The 25,000-nt window shown below is 39.1% G+C and overlaps 4 protein-coding genes across 6 annotated transcripts in view; 2 read left to right on the forward strand and 2 right to left on the reverse strand.

The window, feature by feature from the left end:
- The window catches only part of LOC110058500 (neuroglobin-like), a 5,257-nt gene extending 1,804 nt beyond the window's left edge, over nt 1-3,453 (reverse strand). Inside the window, exon 1 of the mRNA XM_020765150.2 lies at nt 2,018-3,453. Coding sequence (XP_020620809.2) covers nt 2,018-2,154 — 137 coding nt within the window. The 5' untranslated portion in view covers nt 2,155-3,453. The remainder of the gene's footprint in view (nt 1-2,017) is intronic.
- LOC110058288 (neuropeptide Y receptor type 6-like) lies at nt 3,121-4,136 on the forward strand. The gene has a single exon (XM_020764913.2). The coding sequence runs from the start codon at nt 3,122-3,124 to the stop codon at nt 4,127-4,129; it is 1,008 nt and encodes a 335-aa protein (XP_020620572.2). The 5' UTR covers nt 3,121; the 3' UTR covers nt 4,130-4,136.
- A 496-nt stretch (nt 4,137-4,632) lies between these two features.
- On the reverse strand, nt 4,633-21,193 carry LOC110058287 (uncharacterized). Of its 2 annotated transcripts, none has more exons than XM_089289083.1 (24): nt 21,018-21,193; nt 20,075-20,098; nt 19,099-19,251; nt 18,365-18,401; nt 18,028-18,154; nt 17,340-17,477; nt 16,801-16,973; nt 15,541-15,715; nt 14,903-15,094; nt 13,658-13,888; nt 13,461-13,499; nt 12,979-13,146; nt 12,191-12,340; nt 11,368-11,586; nt 11,032-11,271; nt 10,157-10,359; nt 9,524-9,717; nt 8,759-8,937; nt 8,387-8,548; nt 7,835-7,968; nt 7,284-7,426; nt 6,803-6,900; nt 5,648-5,828; nt 4,633-5,085 (listed from the first exon to the last, which is right to left on the reverse strand). In XM_089289083.1, exons 1-24 carry the CDS (start codon nt 21,064-21,066, stop codon nt 5,003-5,005), a joined length of 3,492 nt encoding a protein of 1,163 aa, XP_089145209.1. In that variant the 5' UTR covers nt 21,067-21,193; the 3' UTR covers nt 4,633-5,002. The 2 variants fall into 2 exon arrangements, with proteins under 2 accessions (XP_089145209.1, XP_089145208.1); XM_089289082.1 differs by having other exon boundaries at nt 20,075-20,101.
- Nucleotides 21,194-22,937: 1,744 nt separating this feature from the next.
- Nucleotides 22,938-25,000, forward strand: part of LOC110058465 (uncharacterized) — a 13,429-nt gene continuing 11,366 nt past the window's right edge. For both annotated transcript variants that reach the window (XM_020765117.2, XM_020765116.2), the window contains exon 1: nt 22,938-23,520. In XM_020765117.2, coding sequence (XP_020620776.2) covers nt 23,464-23,520 — 57 coding nt within the window. In that variant the 5' untranslated portion in view covers nt 22,938-23,463. The remainder of the gene's footprint in view (nt 23,521-25,000) is intronic.

The raw sequence follows: 25,000 nt of genomic DNA on the forward strand, positions 1-25,000 counted from the left end.
CTTAACTACTTAAATTCATTGACAGCAAGTTTGCGTTTGTGATAACAAAAAGATTCGCTTCATTCTAATCAGACCCTTTATAATCAATTCGTCTAATCTATTAGCCGGCCACCTCAGTCATAAACTTTAAGCATTTTGCAGTTCTTAAACAGTAATTTTCCATCATAAAAATCTTGCAGTTTCATAGTACAAGTCAGTCTTTTTTACTGTTTAACTTTTAATCTGTGTCGGGTGAAAGTATGGTCTTTGACCACTCTTTCTGCAAAATGAACTGAATTCGTTTTTACCAGAAATGTACCAGAGAAAAAAAATGACAACGAAATAATACTAATAATAAGGTAAACGACCGCATTTTACATGCATAAAATAGATATCTAAGTAATAAAAATGAATGAAAGTGTTTAGAAAGAAAAACCGCTACAAAGCGGTGAATGCAAAAAATTGTCTAAAATCCAACATGTTAAAAAATGGTAAAATTAGGAATAAGAGATAACTGCCCCTTCGGTTATTTTCCTAATGATGTGACCTGTTTAAAGCTTGTGTTTGTGATAAACATACAAAAAAATCCCCACATAAAAAAATATCGCGACCTTGCTATGCACACTCTTATAATCAGTTCGCCCAATCTACAACTGCTTACAGATTACCACGGTCTAATAGTGAAACAGCCTTGGGGTACAAAGTACTTGTGACAAGAAACAGCACCTTGCTTTATTGAATTCCTTGGGAATAGATTATGTGGTTCAGTTTTCAAGTATTTCTTCATCTGTTTTCTCGGTGGCATAATTAGAGTTTCCATGTCGTTTGTTCATATTCTAGCTTAGTCACACCCAAATACCATACAGCTTTCGTTCTATTTCGAGCGTTTTGGTATCGTATTGCGATATTGCAAATCAGTAGAGCCAAAAAAGGGCCAAGATTAAACGCTAATCCGTTATTTGCCGCTAATTTACCGAAGTGTAGATTGGTCAAATTCTCTCATTAAAATTTGCTTTTGCAAAATTTGAAAAAGAAATGAGAGGCGCCGCATGAAAGTATTTAAAAACAGCTTTGATTTGACTGGTCAAACTCCACAAGGTCACCTTACTTCATAAGAAACAGCACCACATGGAAAGAACTCGTTATTAAAAACATATTTCGATAATCGCAAACGCCGGCTTAGTTACGTCAGTAGAACAACGTTAAAGAAATTCAACTATGTAATTCTATGTAATTCCCCAATCAATAATGAATTGCAAAATATGATAACAAAAGAATATTTTACCCACAACATCAATAGCATAAATCGTCAGTTTAGAAAACGGAACACAGCATTTGAAAAGAATATTGTAATTTCAACTCCTTCTTTGACCTCCAGACCTCATTATCGCATTAAACGAAAAAACGGAAGACGAGTAATCTATATATGGCATTTTTTACAGCGACAACCCCATATGTAGACGTTTTCTTTTCTGTGAGTTGAGTTCTAAAAGTAAACAAGTATGGCATCTTTACCAGACGGGCTTAACTAATCTCCTTTTCTCTCAGGGGCAGAGCGGAAGGCTAATCTGTTTCCACTCGAGTTGTACCCCTGACTGCGAAAGAGCCATCGTTATCTCTTTAGTTCAACTCAGTCTAAAAATAATCAAACTGAATGAGTATTAGCACCGATTCTTTTTCACTTCGATTCTTTGTGATTATTAAAACATTTTTCCGAAGAAAAATGCTGTTAAACTGAAATCGTGTTTATGTAATCATGTTAACCCTTGCATTGAGAGGCTAGTGCGGTCAGTGATGAAAGTGTAATTTCCGACCATTCAATATTAGCACATTATCAAACATACAACCTACAAGAAATTAAGGAAGAGATCATAAACGACATAGTTCTTTGACAATTTAAAACCGATACTCCCAACTCGAAATTAAAGATAAGTTTAGAAATCAGTCAAGAGAATGTGATGTTGATATCGGGGTAAAAAGGGTAAATCGCAGCATTAGCCGAGGCAAACGTTAAAATCAGCTGTCAAACGTTACTTACTTCTGGAATAATTTCTGCCCCGCTTGGACCTCTGGTTTAGCTGCTTCTTTCCACGTCTCTCTGACAAGTATCTTGTCTTCCTCAGTGAGTTCTTTTGGTGAACGCACATGGCTTGTTTCACTGACTGCTTCAGGCATCTTCCGTCCGTTTCAAGCATGGCTCGAGGTTGGTCGCGTGTTTCCTAGAGGACTGGGGTTGAGATAATACATGCATTGATGCAACAAAACTTTTCAAATGGATTTTCAAATGAAAATGAGTTTGATTTGAATGAAAACGCACCTGTAGGCGGAACACATTTTCATATGAATGGTTTTGCACAAAGACTCGTTTAGACCAAGAGAAAAAGGCAATTCGGAAATGGCCTATGGTAAATGAATTTTTTTTTGAGCTGTTTCCTCAAAGGGGTGCCCGCTAAAAATTATTTCCTTCCCTCTCATGTGGATGTCACACCTTGAAATTTGTATCCGGCTAAACGGGTGGTGCGATCGCCAGATTTCTTTCAATTCAAAAGTTCTATTCATCAACATCAGAAGCATATCACTGTCAGGTACATACACGATCAGAAATTCTCCTTGAAAAAGTAATTTTTCTTTAGCGATCTGCGTTTCAAAACTTAAACAAAAGAACACAATTTCAACTGCTTTTTAATCATTTCTCGTAGTGGAGATATATTTAACAATTATTCACCGAAGAGGAGGTGGATGGTACTTCGCTCACCGCCTCCCAATTAACTAATCAGAACGCGTAAAAAGCACTGTTCACTTGTGTGGTGAATAAAAAGTTGATATATTTGAGAACCCGACAGAGAATTGAAAATACTAGCAGTGCCAATGACACAAAGACAGCTGTGATAGATATTTATTAATTTCTGGGCTATGTTGTCTTCATCATATGTGGTAAACAAACGCGATTTTTAATTTACGTCCTTTGAAAATTGCTTCAAAGGGAGCCTTGAAAAATAGCAGCTGTACAATTTTCTTCTTCGCAGTAGGCACGCAACTGAGGTTAAAGTAACTGAATATGGTTATGTATTTAACAGATTGCTACAGTTGTAACTAGTGAAAAAAAGGGCTGCACTCATTTCTTGGAAGAGGTCGAATTTAAATGATGAATAACTCTGTTGATCTCAATCAGAGTTTCGATGTTTTCATCGTTCTGGAAAGAGAACTACAATCCCGAGGAACGCTTACCGTGGTAATCGATTCACTGGTCTTCCTCGTTTTTGCACTCACAGGTCTGATTGGCAATGTGTGCGTTTGTTTAGCAGTGTACAGAAACCTATCTCTCCGTTCAAAAGCTACTAATGTAGCTGTCGCTGCCCTTGCCATATCCGATGTACTTTCTTGCTCTGTTATGGGGCCTTTCATCCTGTCCGTTCTCATGACGGGCCAATGGTTGTTTGACAAAACAGTCTGCAAGCTCCAAGCATTGGCGATGTACTCTCTTGTCGGCGTGTCTCTGTATCTTATGGCACTTATCGCTGTTAACCGTTACTACTGCGTCGTTAAACCCGAAAAATATCGCGCAATTTTCTCGTGTAAATCTACGTTCATCTTTGTCTTTTCCATATGGCTTGTAGTTTTCGGTACAGTGATCGGCTTCTATTTCTTCAAAATGTTCTCATTTTATTTCCACCCTCTCAAAGCGACCTGTGTGTTGTACGTAGACCCCAAAACTAATTCTGTAATCTTGGCTCACTTGGCGAATTACGCAAGCTCCGCTCTATTGACAATGTTTCCCTTCGCCATTTTCATATCTTCCTACGCGAAGATTTTCCGTCACGTAAGACGTCACCAAATTGATGTCGCTTCGACTCTGCAAAACTGTGCCGAAGATCAAAGGTCAAGTTTACCTTCAAGGGCAGCAGAATTGAAAATGACTCGCGCAATGTTTGTAATTGTATTTGTTTACGTTTTATGTTGGACTCCAGTATTCGTCACTGAAATCGTCATGAACACAGCGTATTCATGGCACCAGATTGACAGAAACTTGGCTTTGGCGTGCACTGGATTGAGTTTATTGAGCAGCGTTATAAATCCTTGGATTATTTCAATTACGAACCGAACATATAGAAAAGAAATTCACAGGATCCTGTGCTGTAAGTCTTTGTGATGCTAATTCTCGGGCTTAGATATATTGCTGCTTTATTAAACACCGCCTTAATTTTTAATGGGGAGTGTTTCCTTGTTTCAAAGTAACATAGTCTGAACAGCAGTTCTGAATGCAGGAAAATAACACGGACATGTTCCTAATGTGGTGCAGGCCTTTTTGCCGGCTGAGATATAGATGTAAATGGAAGGGGAGAGGGCGAGGAAGTCAGAGGGCTCAAATTCCCAAAAATTTTCTGTGGCGAATGGAACAGCATTTTCAGGAATTTTCGGAAAAGAGGGTAGCCTTGCGAGGTTAAACCCAAAGTTTTGATTGATTCACTGGATTGGCTGTGTCCTTTGTGATTGGCTAGAGTGATAAGTTTGGTTTTGATTTTACGATACTCAATTGAGAACCTCTCTAATAAGTTGCCAAAAAAGGGCACTTTCAGTTTGGATTGAGTTTTTAGCACTTTCCGCTATTTACTGTCAATAAAACAGCCTTTCGTCTTTTCGCCACTTCATAAATTTCGTCAACTTGCTGTTTATTTAATATTTATTCTTGAGTGAAATAAAAAAAAAATCCGTGGCGTGTATCATATGTGTACCCTAGAGTCTGTAATATAAAAAATATTGCATTGTGTTTCATTCTTTCAGTTCCGAATCTATAAATAACATGTAAAATCATAATCAAATTTTTCGAATATAGTGTAAAGTCCTGTCTCCTATGAATTATCCTCTCCAAACAGTTTCCCTACAATTCGTCAGAAAAATTACTAAACCTGTCTAATTATTCTACAGAAACCACACTACTATGGAATTGAAATGGTTCTTCGCGTAAGAATTATTTTTCACACCGTCACGACACCGCAAACATCCAGTAAGAGTTCATAGAGGTTCAGCGCATCAACATTCCTACTGGAGCAACCATCATGCTGGTAAAGGTAACAGTCATGTGACTGGAACTGGAGCACGTATTTCCTACGAAAATTAAAGAAAACAATCACCCACGACTAAACACGACGCTGGTTTGAGACTATACTAGAATACACCTTGCTTGGACAATTTTTCTTGCCTGTCCAACCTTACATGCCTTAGGTAAAGTGCCCTTGATCATTTCATGGAGAAACGCGCTGTATAAAATTTTAATGTTAATATTATATTATTACTATCATTGTCATTGTCACTGTCACTGTCACTGCCACTGTCACTGCCACTGTCACTGTCGCTGTCATTGTCATTGTCATTGTCATTATCATTATCATTATCATTGTTAAAGATGGCGGCTGTAGATTTTACCACAATGCCCTGCGAACCTAACACAGCCTAAAGGGCACAGAGAAAGCCAATTTTTTTTACAATATTCGTCCCTGTTCTAAGGACATTAAGTAGCCTAGGTTTGAAGATTCTATAACATTTCTGACCGTTTTTACGAACGTTGTTGAGGTTTTCGTGCGCTAAGAACTATGGGTAAATGTACCAGTCTCCATCTTTTTTCCTTCGGAGGATTACTATTACTTAATTTCTGTCATGGGATGGGTACCTGAACAATCATCGTCGTCATCATCTTCATCCGGGCCCCAAGGATCCTCTTCATCCGGGTCACTATCTATAACACTCTTAATGGCGGCTTGCTGAGCCATTGACAGACTTCCCTTTTTGGCTGAGCTGATGGCCTGGACTTGAGGAGCTTGCATGGCCTTGTACTGATCCGCTGAAAAGGCCTAAGAAGAAAAAGAATGTCCAAGACTACAGTAAGCATAAAGTTTTCATCATAGAAGGGAAGGAGAACTGCAAGTCGGGCGACTTGCAGTTTTGCTCCTTAATGGTTGCCACAGACATCCCTTTTCCAAATTCCCTGACTTAACCCTGATAAAAATAGCATTTCCCCGACCAAAGAAATCCAAAATGTCAGGTCTAGTAGCGGCTTCTAGCGTGAACTTACAACTGCCCTTTCCACTCGTTCATTAAGACTGATAACTTTTCAAAAACTTTTCCTTCTTCATTAAGGGAAAATATCGTTCGAGATCACAGTGATCCCAAATGTTTTCTTCCATGTACCGTCGCTTGCATCTAAGCGTGAACACGTGACGCCGAAACATGCTCTAATTGGGTGTCAAACGTGACATGATTGGTCATCAAACATTTGAAGTTTAGCAGACCGTGGCGCTAGCTTTCGCGCTAAAAGTTCAGCACACGAAATGGCAGAAAGATTGATCATTGAAGACTTGTTCAGAGAAATCGACCCTGACCTGTGTCAATATGCATACGCCTTTCGCAAAAGTGGTTTTACTTCTAGTATAACCATGAAAATATATTGGTTTCGCCCGTATTTGTTGATGGTGAACATTTTGAACGCGAAAGGTTGCGTTACGGTCTACTAAACGTCAAACGTTTGATGACCAATCATGCCACGTTTTACACCCAGTTAGAGCATGTTTCGGCATCACGCGTTCACGCTTAAATGCAAGCGACGGTATTAAATCATCCACGTTAAATTATTTCAATTTTCCCTGGTTTTTCTTCAAAATGTCAATTTTCCCTGACTCAAGATAAATTTCCCTCACTTTTCCCTGATCTTGAAGAATTTGTTTTTCTCTGACCATTTCCTGACCAGTGGCAACGCTGTTCATACACAACCTAACACTAGCCCTATGTATCACGTTTACACCTGTATCTGCATAATAAACGTTTTAACCTGAAGCTGGGAGACACTCATGTCCTCGATCACTTCTGGTGGAATAACATCAACCACTTTAGTCTTCAGCTTAGGAATGTCAGCTGTGGATAGCGCCTCTGTAGAGTACAAAACAAAAAAAAAAACAAGGCCGTTAGCAAAATGATCTGACGTGACATTCAACGGTGATCTTGTGTTACCTCTCTTTATGCGTTTGCCAAGCCTAGCAAGAAGTTTCCCGCGCTTTACACCGTTTCCATGTTTCTTCGCCCTTTGTTTCCCGCGCTCAACACCAATTACATGAGTTCCCGCGCTGTTCTCCAGTTGCATTTTTTTTCCGCGCTTAATGACAATATGCAAGATTTCCTGCCATTCACACAATTTATTTCTTCTCGCTTTAGAAAAGCGGAACCCTTGATTGCAGTGTTAAGTGCCTCTTTGCAAAAACCTCCAAGAAAGAATTCACGAAAGCAAGGGAGAGCAAAATAACAATACAACTTACTGAGTGTTTTTCCAAGTTCACTAACTTGGTCCTTATCCCACTGATTGGCCGCCTGAGCCCACACTGTTTTAGCTTTGGCAATGATTGCCTTCAGCTGTTCATCGGACCAGCCCTCGATCTCGCTCAGTTGTTTAACTGCGAGTCTGTGGAAACATGAGGGAAAACAACTATGTTAGTTTCTTATCTCGCGCAACATAGAAACGAAACGCATATAAAATATACTTTGACTAGGATCGTGAAAATAGATTACAATAGAGACAAACATTCAGTAGATTGATCGGCGGATTTCTGGGTTTGTTTAATGTGAAGTGTATGCCATATTAACAACCTAGTTCATACAAGTACATTTATCGTGGATTTAAGGAAGTAAATCGTAAATGGAGTATTTATTTCTTTATTTTCTAAATTGGTTGCAGATTTGTACAAACACTTGGTTTCACTTCTTGTAACACATTTAACTTCTTGCATACTAAACAAGACTAGAGGCTTGGCTCTCATAAACAACAGAACGAACCACTAACTACTATATTCTAAATATTGTAACTAAAAACCTGAAGGCTTTCTGGGACATCTTGGCGATATCGTCCTTAGTTAAGCTCAGAGCTAATTGTCCCAGGCTCATGAAAGCATCATCGTCCTTATTCTGCTTCAAGAATTCCCGGACTTTTGGTTTGAGACGATCCAACTACGAAGAACAAAATAAACAATAATTACTTGCTATATTTAAGATGTAGAAAACGCGCGTCCATACTGCAGACACTCCAGACCATAACCCTACCCCCACGGAATCCCGGGTTCCCAGAAGTATCTTTGATTGGCTATTACGATATTACGCACGCGGTTAATAACCAATCACAGACACGAACGGATCTCTGGGGAGTTACGTCATCGTTTGAAATTTTTTAGGCCTCATGACGGACGTGTCTATCACGGGAGACCGAGCCGAAGGCGAGGACAAGATCCTATGGCTAAAAAGCCAAATATACACGCAACAATTCTCAACTTTGATGCCAACAGTTGCTTAAACTACCACGTTCAAATGCGCCAAACATGCCATGTGCAAGCGAGATATTAAGTTAAAATAAACCACAGACGTTACGGACCTGATCGTTACTCCATTCCTTCCATTTTCCAAGGGCGGCAATCATATCAATGTTGTCAAGTTTCAGTTTGTCCAAGTCGTCGGGTGTCAGCCCCAGTACCACGCGTCCAATCCTCTTGGCCAGTTGTGCCGTGAGCTTAGAGATGTCTCCATTAGTCAGATACTACGAGATTTTGAACAACAAACGTAAGACGCTCTATAAATTAAACCTGGATATAATTTTTATGTGAAAAGCGTATAAAACTGAACTTACAATCATGCAAAACTTTTAAATAATGCAGAAAAACACAAAGCCAAAACAACGGATGGCCAATATTAACAAGATGGACGCGGATTACTAAAAACACATTACTCAATTTCGGTTGGGCCTTACTTCCTTCGCCTTTTCCGCTAAGGCTTCCAGCGTTTCCATGTCAACGTCTAGATATTTTCCCCAGACCCCAACGGCCTCTTCAAAAGCTTCTTTCCCAAGCTTCTTGATGTCAGTTGTATCCAGTCCCTTCACCAGTGAGCCAAGCTGACGCAACTTCTCCCCAGTCCACTTCCCTGCATCTACGAGGCAAACAAAAACAGAAATCTGTCTTGCCGTGGACAATACCACAGAGTTGCCTCGGTTGATTCCTTTCTCCTCCCCAGTACCGCCTATCCCTCTTAGCCTGTAGGAACTTGAGATGCGTTACTTACAAAACAAGTTCGGACAATTTTAATTTCGGACGAAACAAGCGTCCAAAAATAAAACCGTCCGAAATTTCTAAACGTCCGAAACATTTACAGTACAGTAAGACTTTTAAGTAGCTACAAAGCTGTTAGTTTCTTTTATGAAACGAACTCTTGTTGAGACACTAGTTGAAATGCTTAAGAATTTGTGTTATTTTCTCGCCAGTGTATAAGTAAGACCTTGAGGGTACGGTAAAACTAGCGTTTCCACAGATGTTGTATATTTCGCGTTTTGTTGGCGTAAATTTACTTCAGTTATGTTTCAGCACAGTGTCCGAAATTCTTACCTGAGATTTGTCCGAAATGCGATAAAAACTGTCCCAAAATTAAATCTCCGGAATTTTTTTGCAAGTAATGTACCAATTTACCACATCCTTGACACGGTTAAAAAATCAAAGAACACAACAAAGATCAAACTTACCACTCTCGTCCCAAGCCTTCTTCGCCGCCTCTACAAGAGAGTTGGCTTGGGACTTGCTAAAGTTGAATGTGCCGAATTCGTCAAGCATTTCTTCCAGGGAGTCCAGATTAATACGTTCAAGGTCGCTTGGATCCAGGCCTAATGCAGCCGGCCCGAGATCGCGCCACTCGTCACCAATCCACTCAGCAACATCACTGACAGGAAACAAAATCAAAATGCCTAATTTTTTTCAAGTTTATCGTTCGCATTCCTTCTCGACCTTCCCGAATCTTCACCATTTTTTTCCCCTGATTTACTACTCTCTCTGGTGTTCTTCTACCTAAGTAAGGTCTTATTTTAAGATTACTCCTGCTCTGCAAAAAAAAATAACTTGTTAATAAATTACTGTCCTTCAGCATGGATGGCGCAGTTGTGAGAGCGCTCGCCTCCCATCAATGTGGCCTGGGTTCGATTCCGGCCTGACGTCATATGTGGCTCGAGTTTGTTGTTGGTTCTCGCCTTGCTCCGAGGGTTTTTCTGCGGGTTCTCCGGTTTTCCTCCCTCCACAAAAACAACATCTCCAAATTCCAATTCGACCAAGATAGAGGACCCTGTTGTATTCTTAGAGTACAACAGATTATTTTACAAACTAACCTCTTGTCAAAGTGTTGTTTTGCCAACTTTGCTATCTCCTCCAGTTTCTTCAAGTCGTATCCCTTCGCTCGAGCGATGTTGTAGAGGTTGTCAATAAACGCATCTTTCGCTATCTTTCGTAAGGTTTTCCTATCGAGACCGGCCACTAACGATCCAAGGTCTTCAATATGTGAAGAATTCAGTATATCAACCCCTGTCTGATTCTGATATGGGAATAACAACATGCTCAGTCAATAATTGAACAAAGGACTTAACGAAGTCCACTCTTAAAAAGTGTGTTATACACTCAGACTGTATCCGTAAACAGCCACCCTTAATTTTCTATATACAAGTTACCAAATATTTCTTCGTTCTCATTGGTTTGTACAAACTGTAAGGTAAAAGGTAAGTTAAGGGTTACGAGCATACGAGCCAACTGGCCTAACAGGTCGGCGCTTATCTCCGGCTTCAGTAGCATGAAGAAACAGACTAGGAGTATTTTTACTCCCCCCTGGATGGGATGCTAGTCCATCACAGGGTTACTCCCAGCATTAAATTGGCTGATACTCATTTATACACCTGGGTGGAGAGAGACACTGTGAGAGAGTCAAGTGTCTTGCCCACGAAAACAACACAATGTCCCCGGCCAAGGCTCGAACCCGGAGCGCTTGATCCGGAAGACGAGTGCACTAAACACGACCCCACCGCGCCTCCACAAACTGTATCAACTAAGTATTCAGCTCGGTAACAGGAGGACTAGAGTTGAGACTAGGAAACTGTGTTCAAAACAGCACACTTTCAACAGTTTACTCATATCGTGTATTGACTTATTGGTTATTTTAGTGTGCTTTCCCGTAGAACTATTCAAGATTCACAAAAGTCATTTTGAAGTTTACCTTAAAGAGCTCCACGGCCAAGTAAGCCCTTGCCTTAAGCTTATCCTCTGGTAACCCGGTTTCCTCTCCCAGTCGGCGGATGGCAGTGAGTAGGATTTTTTCGGGTAGTTTCTTCAGCTCGTCCTGTGCAAGCCCTCGCAGAAAAGTACCAAGTGAATCGATGTCAACTTCAGTGAAGTTCGAGAAATCAAGGTTCTCCATTTCCCAGTATTCACGCAGCCGAGTTAATACCATTACAATCTTGAAAATTAAAATAGAAAACAGGCGTAAACAATTTGTGAACGCAAGGTAAGTGGAAAGTGGGAGACTGAGACCTCAAAAATGGCCGCCTCTTACTTGTCCTCGGTCCCAGTCTTTCTCCCGTCCTAACACGTCGATGACGTCTTCAATTCCCCGGATGGGTAAATCACGCAGTTGTTCCTTAGCAATACCAAGAACAATGCGTCCAAGCTTCTTCATGTTCAAAAATCCCCAGTTTGGTGAGTCAGAATCATCGGCATCAGTAGTGTTGAAGTCGCCCCACTTTGTGCTAATCTTCTTGGCAAGAGTTAGGACCTGACAGGGCAGAAAAGACAAAGAAAAAACTGTAAATAGCTTCACTTTCACAGAGTAGTGAGGCCCTATTAAGGGATAAAAATTAACGAAATACACGATATTTTAGGCGAAATGGGTTATGGGATATTTAGATCGGACAAAACGAGATATCGAGTAGGAAAATCGTAAATTTTGCAATCAATATTAAAATTAACGTAATACGGGATATTTAGGCTAAACGTTAACAGGATGTGGGTTACTCAGAACCGAACCGAAGAGTTAGCACAGAGTTGGGTCAAGTAATTTTACATTTAGAGAGGCAGTAGTAGAGGGAACAGAATGACTGTTCAGGTTAGGCTTTTAAACCCACTTGTTCACAGGGTGGAAAATGTTCTTCACCAGATACATGTCAAACACTCTGCAGTGAAGGGCATTGGCTAAAAGCAAACTACGCTGGGTAGTGATTCGGTGGATGGCGTTATCCATGCTTAGAACAACCGAAGCCAGGAGAGGAAAATAAATCATAAAAACATCCAATCATTTATGACTGGGAGCTCTGGGAGCCTGGGATTACCCAGCAAATCCAAATAATGTACCTCAAAACGCAAAGGTTTAGAATACAGACCTGAGTTTTGTCCCAAGGTATAAGCCCCAATTGATCCAGGTTAGCAATCACATCATCGACGTTTTCAGCATTCACCTCTCCGCGGCTCAGAGCAACAGCAAACTCACCCAGCTGTGCAATGTTTTTACCAGCGGACGGGTTTTCCTCATACTGCAGTGAAACGAATCAAACCTGATTAATACCATCATCCCAAAGTGACTGATGAGAGAACGGGTGCGTGGTTTTCTCAGTTAGTTAAAACTGGAAGGCAGATTCTCTAGTAGTCTTAAAGAAAAGAGCTTCAATACACTGCATACAAAAGCTAGCAGGGTTCTACAGTATGTGCGTGAAGTAATACAGTACATCAAACACGAAATACCTTGTTTTACCACATTTCCAAACACCGAGAATAGAGCTGAAACTACAACGCGCAGCGGAGTATTTTTGACGACCTTCGAGGTGTTTGGAAATGTGAGTTGAACACTGTCTTGAGTGTTTGATATATCTCCTCAATTGAAATCAAAACTAAGAAAAAAAGGGAGAAATCAAAACGGAAAAATCTATACTAATTAAGATCAGATATCCAAACACCATCGCGGTCATGATTTTCTTTGTTCAAACTTGAGAATAAGAATGAGATTGTTGTTTCTAAGCAGTTGTGTTGAAGAGCTGAATGGCAGTGCTCAATGGTCACGTGAAGTTAACTATTACAGTTCACCATGCACACGGCACAGGGCACATGTATCCACAATTCAACAGGGATAAATATATTAAGTGCACCACATACATGTATCTTACAACAGTGCTACCTTTTTAATAAATTGTCTTAAAACTGGGATGGCAACATCTTTAGCAATCTTCATTTCAGGGAAAGCAGCAAAGACCGCCGCTTGAGCCATCTTGCCGACATCTGATGACAAGAAGCCGTCAATAGATTTGGCAAGAGCAATAACATCCTCCTTCTTCAGCTGGGACAGCTGTGAAAATATACAAAGATTAATTCTTTATCTCTGAATTATATGAAAATTTAATGCTTAAGGGAGCTCAGTCAATTTATTTTGAGTTATTTTGGCAATGTACAAAATTTAACTTGGAGGAAACCTGAAAATATTAGTTTACTAAGATAGAAAAACACCAAAGAGATAATAATAAACCACAAAGGAACAAGGATGGTTACGGATGGAGAAGATTAACAAGGATTACAAACGACAAACATGACACAACGGAATAACGGGACATCACGGAGCAAGACAAACATGACACAATTCTACATTAACGCATTTTAACTTACATCAATGGAACTTTTCAGCTTTTCCACAATCTCTTGAGCCTGAATGACGAAAAAGCAAAATCAAACAAGAATAGACTTATAAGAACACTTGGAATTTTGAGAAATTATTTAGTCAGAAACGTCTCCTCTTCAATTTAAGAGTAATATTAATTTGGATTTACATGTCCTTGTAATAAAACTAGCGAACTGAACCATACCTGATCCAAACTAAAGTCAACCTCTTTCAAAGCTTGTAAAGAATCCTTAATAACTTGTTCTCCAATCTGTTTGAGTTCAGATGGTAGAAGCCCTGCAACTATATTTCCAAGTTCCTTGATGTTGTCCTTGTTCCACTTGTCTGGGGAACCAAGCAGTTCCTTTGCTTTTGCTGCTAACACTCTCAGCTGTCCTGCATCCAGCTTTAGCTTACTGACAACGTCCGCAATGGCCTACAAAAACAAGACTTCGTAAGTATGTTACATGTAAACAGTGTCATTAAAACTAGGCACAACATGGCATCACTTAACAAATATGTACATGTACATCAGACTCCAGTTGTTCAAAGGGTGGACAACTCTATTCACCAGATAAATTTTCTATCCAGTGGATAAAACTAGTGTTAACAAAACAAACCACGCTATCTGCTGGACAGTGATTTATCTGGTGGATATCCACCTTTCAAAAAACCCAGGATTGTATGCAAACCAGGGTTAAAATCAGCGACATATCCACCTTTACACATGTACGCTGTACTGCTCAATACTTCTTAACTGAATGGTCACACACTTGAGAATTTGGCAAGATGCAGGATGACAGTGTAAAAGGGAGGCAGGATGCGCGATGTGGGATGACAGAAATTTTAATGGAGGGATGCAGGATAAAAATACTTTGGTGGACGCAGGATTTGCTCATTTTGACCAACAGGATGCAGGATAATAATTTTTAAAAGGCTTAAAATTGATTGTGTGCGGGACGCAAAACAGAATATCACACATTATGGATGTTATGCAAAAAACTGCAACTCTAACCAGGATCTGACTCGATAAACATTCTGAATGGGGCAGTATGGCTGGATTGACCCAAAACAATATAATTTAGCAGACTGCGAGTAGTTCCTCTTTTGCTTAGTCTGTTGAGCGAAACACATCACCCAGGACAGACTAAGTGAGAGAGGAACTACTTGTAGTCTACAAAATTAGTGGTAGGACCCGGGATGGAAATCGCCCATATTGGACCCATACACTAGGGTTCGGAGACTGGTCTCTCCACGTTGGGTGATGTTGTCAGTATTACATGTATAATATCCATATTATTATTATTATTATTATTATTATTATTATTATTATTAATAACATTATTACTATCATCATTATCATCACTATCATCATTATCATTATTATTATTATTATTATTATTATTATTATTATACATATTATATCCACAGATATTACTGCCCAACTTACCTGAAACTGTTCCTTTGACAAGTACTTCAGATCTTCCACACTGAAGTCTTTCAACAGTTTTCCAACTTTTTGTAACTGTGGAGCACTCCATGTCTTTACCTCTTTCCACTGTTCCTTCAGCTTGGCAATAATGGCTTTAGCTTGAGGGATAGTGAAGTCATTTTTTACCAGTGAGTCAATGGCCTTGGTCACCTACATGTATAGCAAAGAAAAAAGAAAACTTGTCAAAAAAGTATTGTTAAATTTAGTTTTATAGTTTCTTTTTTTTTCAGTAGTGTACTTACATGTACGGATGGGGTACACCCTGAAAATTATTGCCGAGTTGCACCATATACAAAACTGTTGTAATAAATGACTTGTTTTATATTCTACATCCCCTAACTTCGAACACTACTGTGTTCCGAGGACCATTGATGATAACATTGTTATTCAATGCCTTTCAAAACTAGTCTAATTTTTCAGGGGCACCTTTACAAACACTGCTAATGCAAATATTTATCTATTTCATCTAAATAAATTTTGCATTTGTATATAACTATAGGAGAAGCTGGACAAAGAAATCTTTTAATTATTAGCAAGTGTGTTTGTATTCACAGAGGTTGAGGCGTGTATCATAAATGAATAACTCAGCTTATTACCACATCGGATGCTAGCTTCAATATATCCCTAACAGGCAGTGCCTCCAGCAGATTACACAATCGTCCGAGCACTTTTTCATCCCAGTCATCAACATCTCCAAAAGCCTTTTTAGCAGGGATCATAAGGGCAGTCTTCTGATCTCGATCAAATTTTGCCAAGCAAATGTGATCAACACTGACAGAATAAAAGAAACACATAAGAATAAGAGAAATTGTTATTATTAACCACATACAGTATTTTTATCAGGAGCACAGCAACAGCAGTACAGCTCACTCTGCAATTACTAAACTTGGGTCACTGACATTGATTTCCAAGGTCAGCATTACTGTGCAGCACATGAACAACTGTATATAACTAATAACTTCAAAATAATTGTACAGTGCAATAATAATTGCATTTATATAATAATTTGCACATGGACTGCCAAAAAAAATTCTGGCTCAGTGCATCACGTACATTTCTAGAAACAATAGTCATTTCTCTTCAAGAGGCAATTAACACATGTTACAACTTTGGGGGACACTGGAACATAGTACTTCCAGCTACATTAAAGTGGCTTGATCATGCTGTACTAGTTGTACAAAATATAAAATTATCAGATTCCTGAGGCCTGATAAATACGTTAATGCAGCCTACACTGTGATCACAGTTAGTAGAGGGGTCCCCCCTACTGACTATGCTGTGATTTAACATTTAAAAAGTATGTAGAAAGAGAATTGTACACAGCACTGTACCTGTTGCTTGAGATCAAAGCTTGATCTCAAGCTTATAACATATTTTTTTTAATTTCAATTCACACATCGGAAAAAAAAAACAATGGAAATACAGCTCAGGCAATCACTGAAACCATCCCTGTAAGATAGTCTAAAACTTGGAGAGGGGGAAGAGCAGGGGTGGAGGACTCCCTCATACAAAAAAAAAGGGTTGCTTGTCGTACGTACCTTTCAGGGGTTTAAAAAAACAGTTTTGGTACTTCTTAGGGTGTTCAACCTCAAAAGGTCCACAGCGAGAGCTTTTGCAGTACCTTTTAGGGTGTTGAGCCAAAAAAAATATGACAGGAGATAGTGTGTTGTTTTAGAATTGGTGCTTCTTAGGGGTGAAAAAAATTTCAAGCCACACCCACAGAAAAGGATCTTGGTACCTCTTAGGAGTTCTTTTCAAACTTTCCGACAACAACCCATGTCCTTTTTATATGGGAAGTCCCCACCCCCCCCCCCCCCCCCCCCAACACAGGGTCTAAGGTTTAAAACTAAAATTACCCCTGATCAAAGACATCCCCAACCAGCTTGGCTAGTTCACTAGGTTCAAAGCCAGCCAGTAACTGCTTTAAAGTTTCTAGGGCCTTGACAGGCCACTGACTAATGCTGCTACCATATTTCCGATATGCAGCTTGGTTCAGGGCAGCCATTTGCTCACGATCCCACACCTTGCTCTGAAAGAAATAGTTATTAAATAAATACAAAATTCAAAGACGCATGTAAGGAATGCTTGATGCTTTGATGGGTGGGTTCATGTAAAATTCCACCTGCAAAATGACTAACGAATGTGAAGGGCAAATTAAAATGTCACATTTTCTACCTTTTGCTAAGCTGTATTGGGTTTAAATGTTTCAGTCTGACACTCACATGTATATTAAACATATGATCGAAACAGCAAAGACCAAGCTATTTTACTATGATATCTTGTTTTCTCAACTCTTGGGAAAACAAGTTTTAATTAAGTCGCCTTGGAGAAATTTCAAATTTAAATAGAATACGTTTGCAAAATGTCCACTTAGCAATCAAGTGAATTAACTTACAGCAACTTTATCCACATTAGCAAAAAATGCATCTAGGTTCATGTGTGAGATAAGCTTCTTTAAATTCTGTGACGTGAATGTGGTGAGTCGATCAATAATTCCACTGAACTGACCATTTGTCATGCCACTTAAACTCTCCTGCAAAAAAAAAAAAAATACAAGAATAATTTTAATTATTAAGTTTAATTTATCTAATGATTTGGATCTTAATAATAATAACAATAACAATACAATAATTAATAATAATAATAAAATAATAATAATTATGAAAATATTTAACGAGGGAACCCCACTCACCATGGCGGTTTTCTGTGGGTTCCTCAAAATGATGAACATGCTACATCGTTCAGACTACATGTCATGTCATGTCATGTCATGTCACTACACATCACCTAACTAGCCTGTGTCAGCTGCCCCTCCGCAAAAGAAAAATCAGAGAGATGTGTCTTTCTTTCAGAGCAAGCAGCTGAGATGCAGGCTACATCTAATGGGATCTGATGCAGGCTACAGCCAACTGAATCTCCAAGCCTCTGCACGGGCACTAATACAACAAGATTGACAGTCAGAGCAAATACTGGCCTGAACAGTGCATCACCAATGTCGCACATAACACTGCTATAATGTTATTCCAAGTTTCATCTAAAACATAATACGAGATAATTAACTTTAGTTATTAGTTTACATATACCTTCAATGATGAGAGCAAGTCCTGTGGAACTTGCTTGAGCTCCTCAATTGTGGCTTTTGCAAACTCTTTTGCATCTGATAATTTTTTCTGGAGCTCCGCAGAGAGCTTTTCAAAGCTGTCCTTTATCCTGGTTAAAGAAAACACAAATAGAATGTAATTTTTTTTTTTTCCTCAGTCCTCTCTGTATGGATACACTTTACTTGCATAAATTGTGAAACAAAATGTAAAGACTGTACTAAACCTGAAGTTTAATCTAGACTAAGAGGGATGAAGAACATCATCATTTTGAAGTGTTCTTTTTTCAACATTTTTGCATAATTTATTATTATATACTTACGACTGAGTAAGCTCTTGGCCAAACAGCTTCACATAATCTGATTAACAAGATAAATAAAATAAGTTGAGATTAGATGTACATGTGTACACATACAGGTGTAACAGATATTTGACAGCTTAAAAAAAGCCTGGTACACAGCATTTTATTAGTCGAGAGAGTTTAAATAATGTGTGTTTGGTCTTAGTATTGATCCAGGTGGCGCATTGTGATGACTGTCAGTGTTCTTGGACAAGACTATCACTTGGCATCTAAAATCTTTCCACCCAGGAGTGCAGTACATTTGGACACCTCTAATTAAAAAAGTGTCTTGGACATAACAAAAAAATGTAAATCGGAAGAAACATTTAGCCTGCATACAAGCCAAGTGGCCCATCAGGCTGGAGCTTATCCTGGTTTCTGCAGCATAAAGCAACTAGGAGTATTTCTACTCTCCCCTGGATGGGATGCTAGTCCATTGCAGGGTTACCTCCAGCATTAAATTTGTTGGTATCCATTTCTACACCTGGCCGGGTGGAAAGAGGCACTGTGAGAGTATAGTGTCTTGCCCAAGAACACAACACAATGTCCCTGACCATGGCTCAAACCCCAACTGTTTGGTCCTGAGTCAAGTGCACTAACCATGAGGCCACTGCGGTGTTACAAAAATGAATTAGGAGTATATGAACATGAACATGAACATGTACATGCATTTAAACCAGAAGCTGAGAAAGGTATCAAAATTTGTCTGTACTTACTGATCTTGTTCTTGACTTTACATGTTGCCACTTTAGCATAGTACTGATGTGTACACTTCCACCTTGTTATTGTCCAAAATGGCTGACTCCCAACACCACAAAGAAAATGGCATTCTGAAGGGATGTTCAACTGGCTACAGCAGTTTGTGTCATCTAAGGATCAAAGCAGATTTGAATGTTCATGGGAATACATGTAGACTACCCAGGGATAATTTAACATTTCACCCTCTAGTATGCTAATTAAGGTGACAGATAAAAGTCATTAAAATGGTTTTCAGCACTAACTACTTTACATAATTCTGTGCTCTAATCAGGCTTTCACTGGAAGAACTAATTTAACATGTTTCAGCTGGTGCCAAAACAAAAGTATCAGAAAAGGCCCATTTAATAGTTAACAGGTTATAATTATCTCCATAACATAAAAGATTACCATTATTGTTAGTTTTAATGTAGCCCATTAAAAGAACACCCTATATAATACCTCAGATCTCGTCCCCATCAAATTAATTTTGTTTTGGTAAAAGCATACATGATTCAAAAAAACAAATTTGAAATTGCTAACCACATCATATACAGGAATTCAACACCTTTTGTATTTGTAGCAAAACAATTAAGTCTAAACTAACACTTTCCTTAATTTTTATTAACGGATCTACATACACCAGATGTGTGCATAATGTGTGGCTTGACAAAAGATTGGCTTGCTCAGAGCCAGGTCATTGACACTTTTGAAGTTTGGCAAGGCTTGATCATGACAATATTTGGTAGCACTAAAAATCATCATCCGCACTTGAAACAGTATGGCGACGACAGATATTTTTGCAAAGTATGCGAAAATTCGCCTTGTGTAGATAGGCCCTGGAGTCTTTCTCCTCCCCCTCTAATCCCCACTTGATCTAATGGCTACCCTTACTAGTAAACCAGTAGTAACATAGTGTACTATTTATGAACTTAACAAGTTCACACACGAGCTCACCTCCAACTGCTGATGGACTTAAAACTACTGCAAATACAAACAATAATCAATTAATTCCAGTATTAGACATGTAGAATACAGTACATGTAAATGTATATGGATGGGACCCTGCTCTGGGTCGTACACTGTATGTTTCTTAATTGCCTGGGTAGACAATTATTGTCTACACTGGCAAGTGTCAGCAAGGACACAGCACATACTGATGACAATGATGATGATGATGATGACAACAACGGCAATGATGATGATGATGACGACGACCATGACGACGACGATGATGATGATGACGATGACGATAATGATAATGATAACAATAATGATACATGTAGAATACAGTACATGTACATGTATATAGACGGGACCTTGCTATGGGTGGTGTGTTCCTTAATTGCCAGTGTCGACAATGATTGTCTACACTGACAAGTGTCAGCAAGGACACAGCACATACTGATGATGACAACGATGATATGATGAACTTTTTACGTGCTGAACCTAATGCATACACCCTGCCTGAAAACCGCTGATGTTTCGTTGTGTTTTGGTTCAAACTAAATTAAGTTCGGTGAATTAAGTTCGACGTCTGAATCAACAGGTGTACTTTTGATAATTTGGGTCGGTCCAAATTCGAATCAAGTTCGGCGCCTGAACTGGGCCTATTAAAGTCGTGTTTAAAACACGACTTGGCTCCATTTGCAAAACAGAAAGATTTACGTTTATATCGTAGCTGATCAGTTTTATATAAGCTTACAGCTGTAGCACTACAGGCAAAAGTAAGGACAATGAAAATGATGAAATTCATTTTGCTGAAATCGTCACCCAAGAATACCAGTCTGTGAAGGGAAGCATAAAGTGCAAGCGAAAGTTGCCCTCAAGCATTTCACGTATTAAAATTCAAATGATAAAAAGACAATATCACAAGATAACAACATAAACAAACCCTTACCAGCGAGAAGAACACTTAAGATGACTGTAACCAGGCGAATGAAGCCCATCTTTGCTGCAAATCTGCAAAATCACGGTCAGTAAAGACGTGAAACACCTCTCACCGAATTGCACAACAGAGCGGCACAAAGCTCTGCAGCTTTAGTTGTGTCTGTTCCTTCCGAGCCTTTCTGACCTAATATGGAAATCACAGCTGTCACGCACGGCAAGCAAGAGTGGGCGAAGGGAGGTCAAAGTTTTCTTTTTTCGCGGCAACTTACTTCATCGCTGTGGTATGTTAATAGGGGCAAAGTTTCTTCGTTAGCATGATTCTTTGAGAACAGCTAAAAATTAACAAAGGGACTAACCAATCTTTTGAGTAAAAAAGGCACGGTCGCGCAGCGCACTGTAGCTAGTGCGACCGGCTTCGGTCCAAATTCTGATCGAATATCTCAGTGACCAAATCTGTCATTTTCTCAGCTTCTCATTTCCCATCTCAGGCTTCCAGAATCTCCTTTTCCCGGATGACAGACAGAGAGATACCCTGGAAGAAAAACCTTTCTTCCACACGAAAAACTGATGAAAAAAGCTCTACTCGAAGGGGCACAGGGAAAAGTAATCGGTAAAATACAATAGTTTCCTTCTTCGGCGGGGGGGGGGGGGAGGGGGGGGGGGGCTACAGGCTACCCTGCTGTTAGGCCAGGTAGTCTAATATGCGAAAGACGACAGCAATACTCAAGAAAAATTCAGTGCATTCTACCGCTTGCGCTTTTCACTGTCACCATTTGATAAGATTTAAGCTATAATAGCATCTGCCGCTTTATATATTTTATCTACTTAGGTGTCTGTTACGTATTTACTTTGTTTTAGTTTATCTAACTACTTGTGTCCCACGAAACTAAATCCTATGACTTTAGATGACGTTAACTGTTTTATTTTTTTTTTTATCTTATTAATATTAGATTACGTGTGTGAGAAGAATGGTGAACTCTTTTTAGCCGCGGGGGTTAACCCAAAAACACACCATTTTTTCAAACTTTTCCGTCTCGAAGTAAGATTTAATTCCAAACCATGGCAAAGCATACATTTCTAGAAATTTTAAAGACCAAAGATTATGAAAAAATTAATATTTTTGTACCCTACAACTGTATTGTAACCTGACACCAGCTGATTAAATCTGCCACCTGCAGGGTAATGCCAGGGCTTAATTGAGAAAAGATAACTCCTACAAGAATTGATCAAAATGAATGATTTTTACATGTTTTAAAAGAACACAACTAGCTTGCTGTCTTGAGCAGAGAGATTTTTGAAAAGTTAAAAACACATGAAATGGTGACCAGTTGAATCTTGGTTGAATCTGATACTAGCAGAAAATCCGGCATATGTTTCAATGTTTAACTTTTCAAGACAAAATGCACTGGATGGAAAAGTTCTCTGCTTAAAACACAAAACTTACTCAGAACAACAATCCTGAAATTTCAGCTCAATTGGAGAAATCCTTCTCAAAATATCTTTTCTCATGAAAGGCAAAAATAACTCGTTTTGAGAAAGCGAATTTTGAACTTGCAGTAACAAATTCTCAAAATATAACCTCATTACCATAATTAAGATTCAAATTTCGGTAAAAACAAAGTGTTAAAAAAGCTAGTGAGTTTTCGTTCACATTAAGACCCCTTCATTTTCCAATTCTTTCATTAATCTGTATTTTGTTGTGTGAAGAATAAAGAAACTTGAAACCATTCGAGAGTTTAAGGAGGACGTTTGAACACGTCGAGGGCAAAACGGAAAAACACTTCCTGTCATTTGGTTTTATTTTCCTCTACATGATACTTGAATCAATCCAATAAATGTATACATATATGTAGATAAAAACACTCCTAACACAGCAAACACAAATGTAAACGCTTTGTACGTGTGCAAACGGCGAAAGAAAAGAAAGGCAAACTATTTTTTTTCCGTTTTTTGTCTGCTTATCATAACGCGGCCTAACTGACGTGACGTCATTCTTGTCCCTCCCCACCATGCTAATAAATGCTTACCTAAAATCAGACACATTCCTCTTTTGTGCCCAATGAATGCTTCATTTTAATCAAGACTTTCTCTTATATACATCTCTCCAAACTCCGGCCGCCGAACCCTAGAAACAAACTCACTATCGAACACTTCCGCGTAAGCGACACCAAACCCCGTCCCCCGAGTCCCTCTGTAACACCTCACATTGCGCTAAATATAAACATGCCTTTACATCACGGGGAAACCCCTTTAACTAATTACTTTCGAGACCCAGGAGTTTAAAAGTTGTTGGCTATTTTAAGCGTGGTCTGTTTTGCTAAGTGCTTGCTCCTGCAAATCCTGAGCCCGTCCGAGGCGGGAAGCTAGGAACAACGAAAGCATTTGCGTGCAAGTTTGACCTGAGAGCTGCAACCAGTCCGTGATCGCAAGAGGCAACACTGAACTAAAATTCCAACATGGCGTATCATGAATTTTTGTTGGTATTCACTTTGATGGGAATGCACTCAGTCTGTGTAAGTATTTTCCGGCAGTATTTATCTTACAGATACGTTTTCTGTTGGTTTATTTCCGTATACTGATCATGAATGTTTGCGATACTTATCTGCTCAAGAATTGTGTTTGTAGCCCGTGAAATCTCTTGAAATTCGACAGTGCGTCGGCTACGTCAAGAGCACCGTCTGCATTACACTGTAGCGCGAATCGTGTTATCAAACGAGAATTATCAGCCCAAACGACTGTATAAGTTATGCGCATGTGATAAAATTTACAAGATTAGTTAAAGTATATTTATTGATATGCCATCGTATTTTCCGGCAAGTGCCGAAATTGGCTTCCACGAGGCACTATCACCGAATTTTGTTCGCGCTCTATGTTTTTTTTTTATTATTATTATCATTATTATTTTTTGCGCAATCGCGAATTTTGCGCGATTCTGAAATCGACACGAAATGTTTGTTTCAAGTCAGGGCAAGAGAAAGTAACATCTGTCGAAAAAGTTGCAACAAATGTATGTGGAATGTGGAGTGGCATGGATGGGTGATGCATATAGTTGTTGTTTTCGTTCCTCTCATGAGTTGGTTTTGCTTGTTACTTAACTTAGAATTACCAGGCTTTCGGTTTTGAGCTGAAAGACAAACGGAAATTTTTCCTGCGATGATTTTTGTGAGCTCGATGGTCCTTTAAAATCTCGAAATCGAAAGCGAAAATATCAAAACATTGAAGTATTGTTCCGAGTGTTGTGGATGAATTGGACCGTAACAACTTCCCGTATAAGTTTTATTGATTTTTTGTCGTCAATATAAACTGATGAACATTACGTATATGTTCTCATTTAGATTCATCAGCCACAATCAGTGATATTTAAGCTAGCTTAATAAGAAACAATATCAAAATAAGTCTGAATCAATTATGAAAAATTAGCTTACTTGGACAAGTTATATCGTTGTCATTTCTTTAAATCGAAAGGTTGGCCTGTTACGCATGGGGAACTTATTTCCAGACTTATGCAAATTTTCCACACAATGTAAATGAACAATTAACTATATTGCTTTCAAAAACTGTGAAGTGTTTTGACTAATTCTCATGGTTGCAGGGTTTGTTTGTAATCACAGACATTTGAGCGGAGTATTTCATCAGAAATCACGAGTCTAGAAATAGCGCAAACAAAACATCCCGTTTCTCCTGAGGAGCAGAAAAACTGCGAGTTGTCTATCCAGAATGCCAATGTAGATGAGTTGATGAACTTTTCATAACTTCTCGTCTAACTAATTTCACAGTTGTAAGGAAACTTAATCGTACCCGCAAGAAGACCTCGCAGAAGAAAAAAAACACAGATGAAAAAGAGCAAAACCTAGTTTGTCTCAAAGTTGGGCTCGACATATTTGTGGTTTCCGGTGGAACAAATGCGCCTCCGAAAATAAACTGGAACTGTGGAACTTGGCACGTAGCTGATGTTCCGCTTTAACGCTCACCACACTCGTCACCAGGGCATAG

This window comes from Orbicella faveolata, unplaced genomic scaffold (genome assembly GCF_042242905.1).
Source record: "Orbicella faveolata isolate gen_17 unplaced genomic scaffold, um_ofav_v1 contig_2, whole genome shotgun sequence".
NCBI lineage: Eukaryota > Metazoa > Cnidaria > Anthozoa > Scleractinia > Merulinidae > Orbicella > Orbicella faveolata.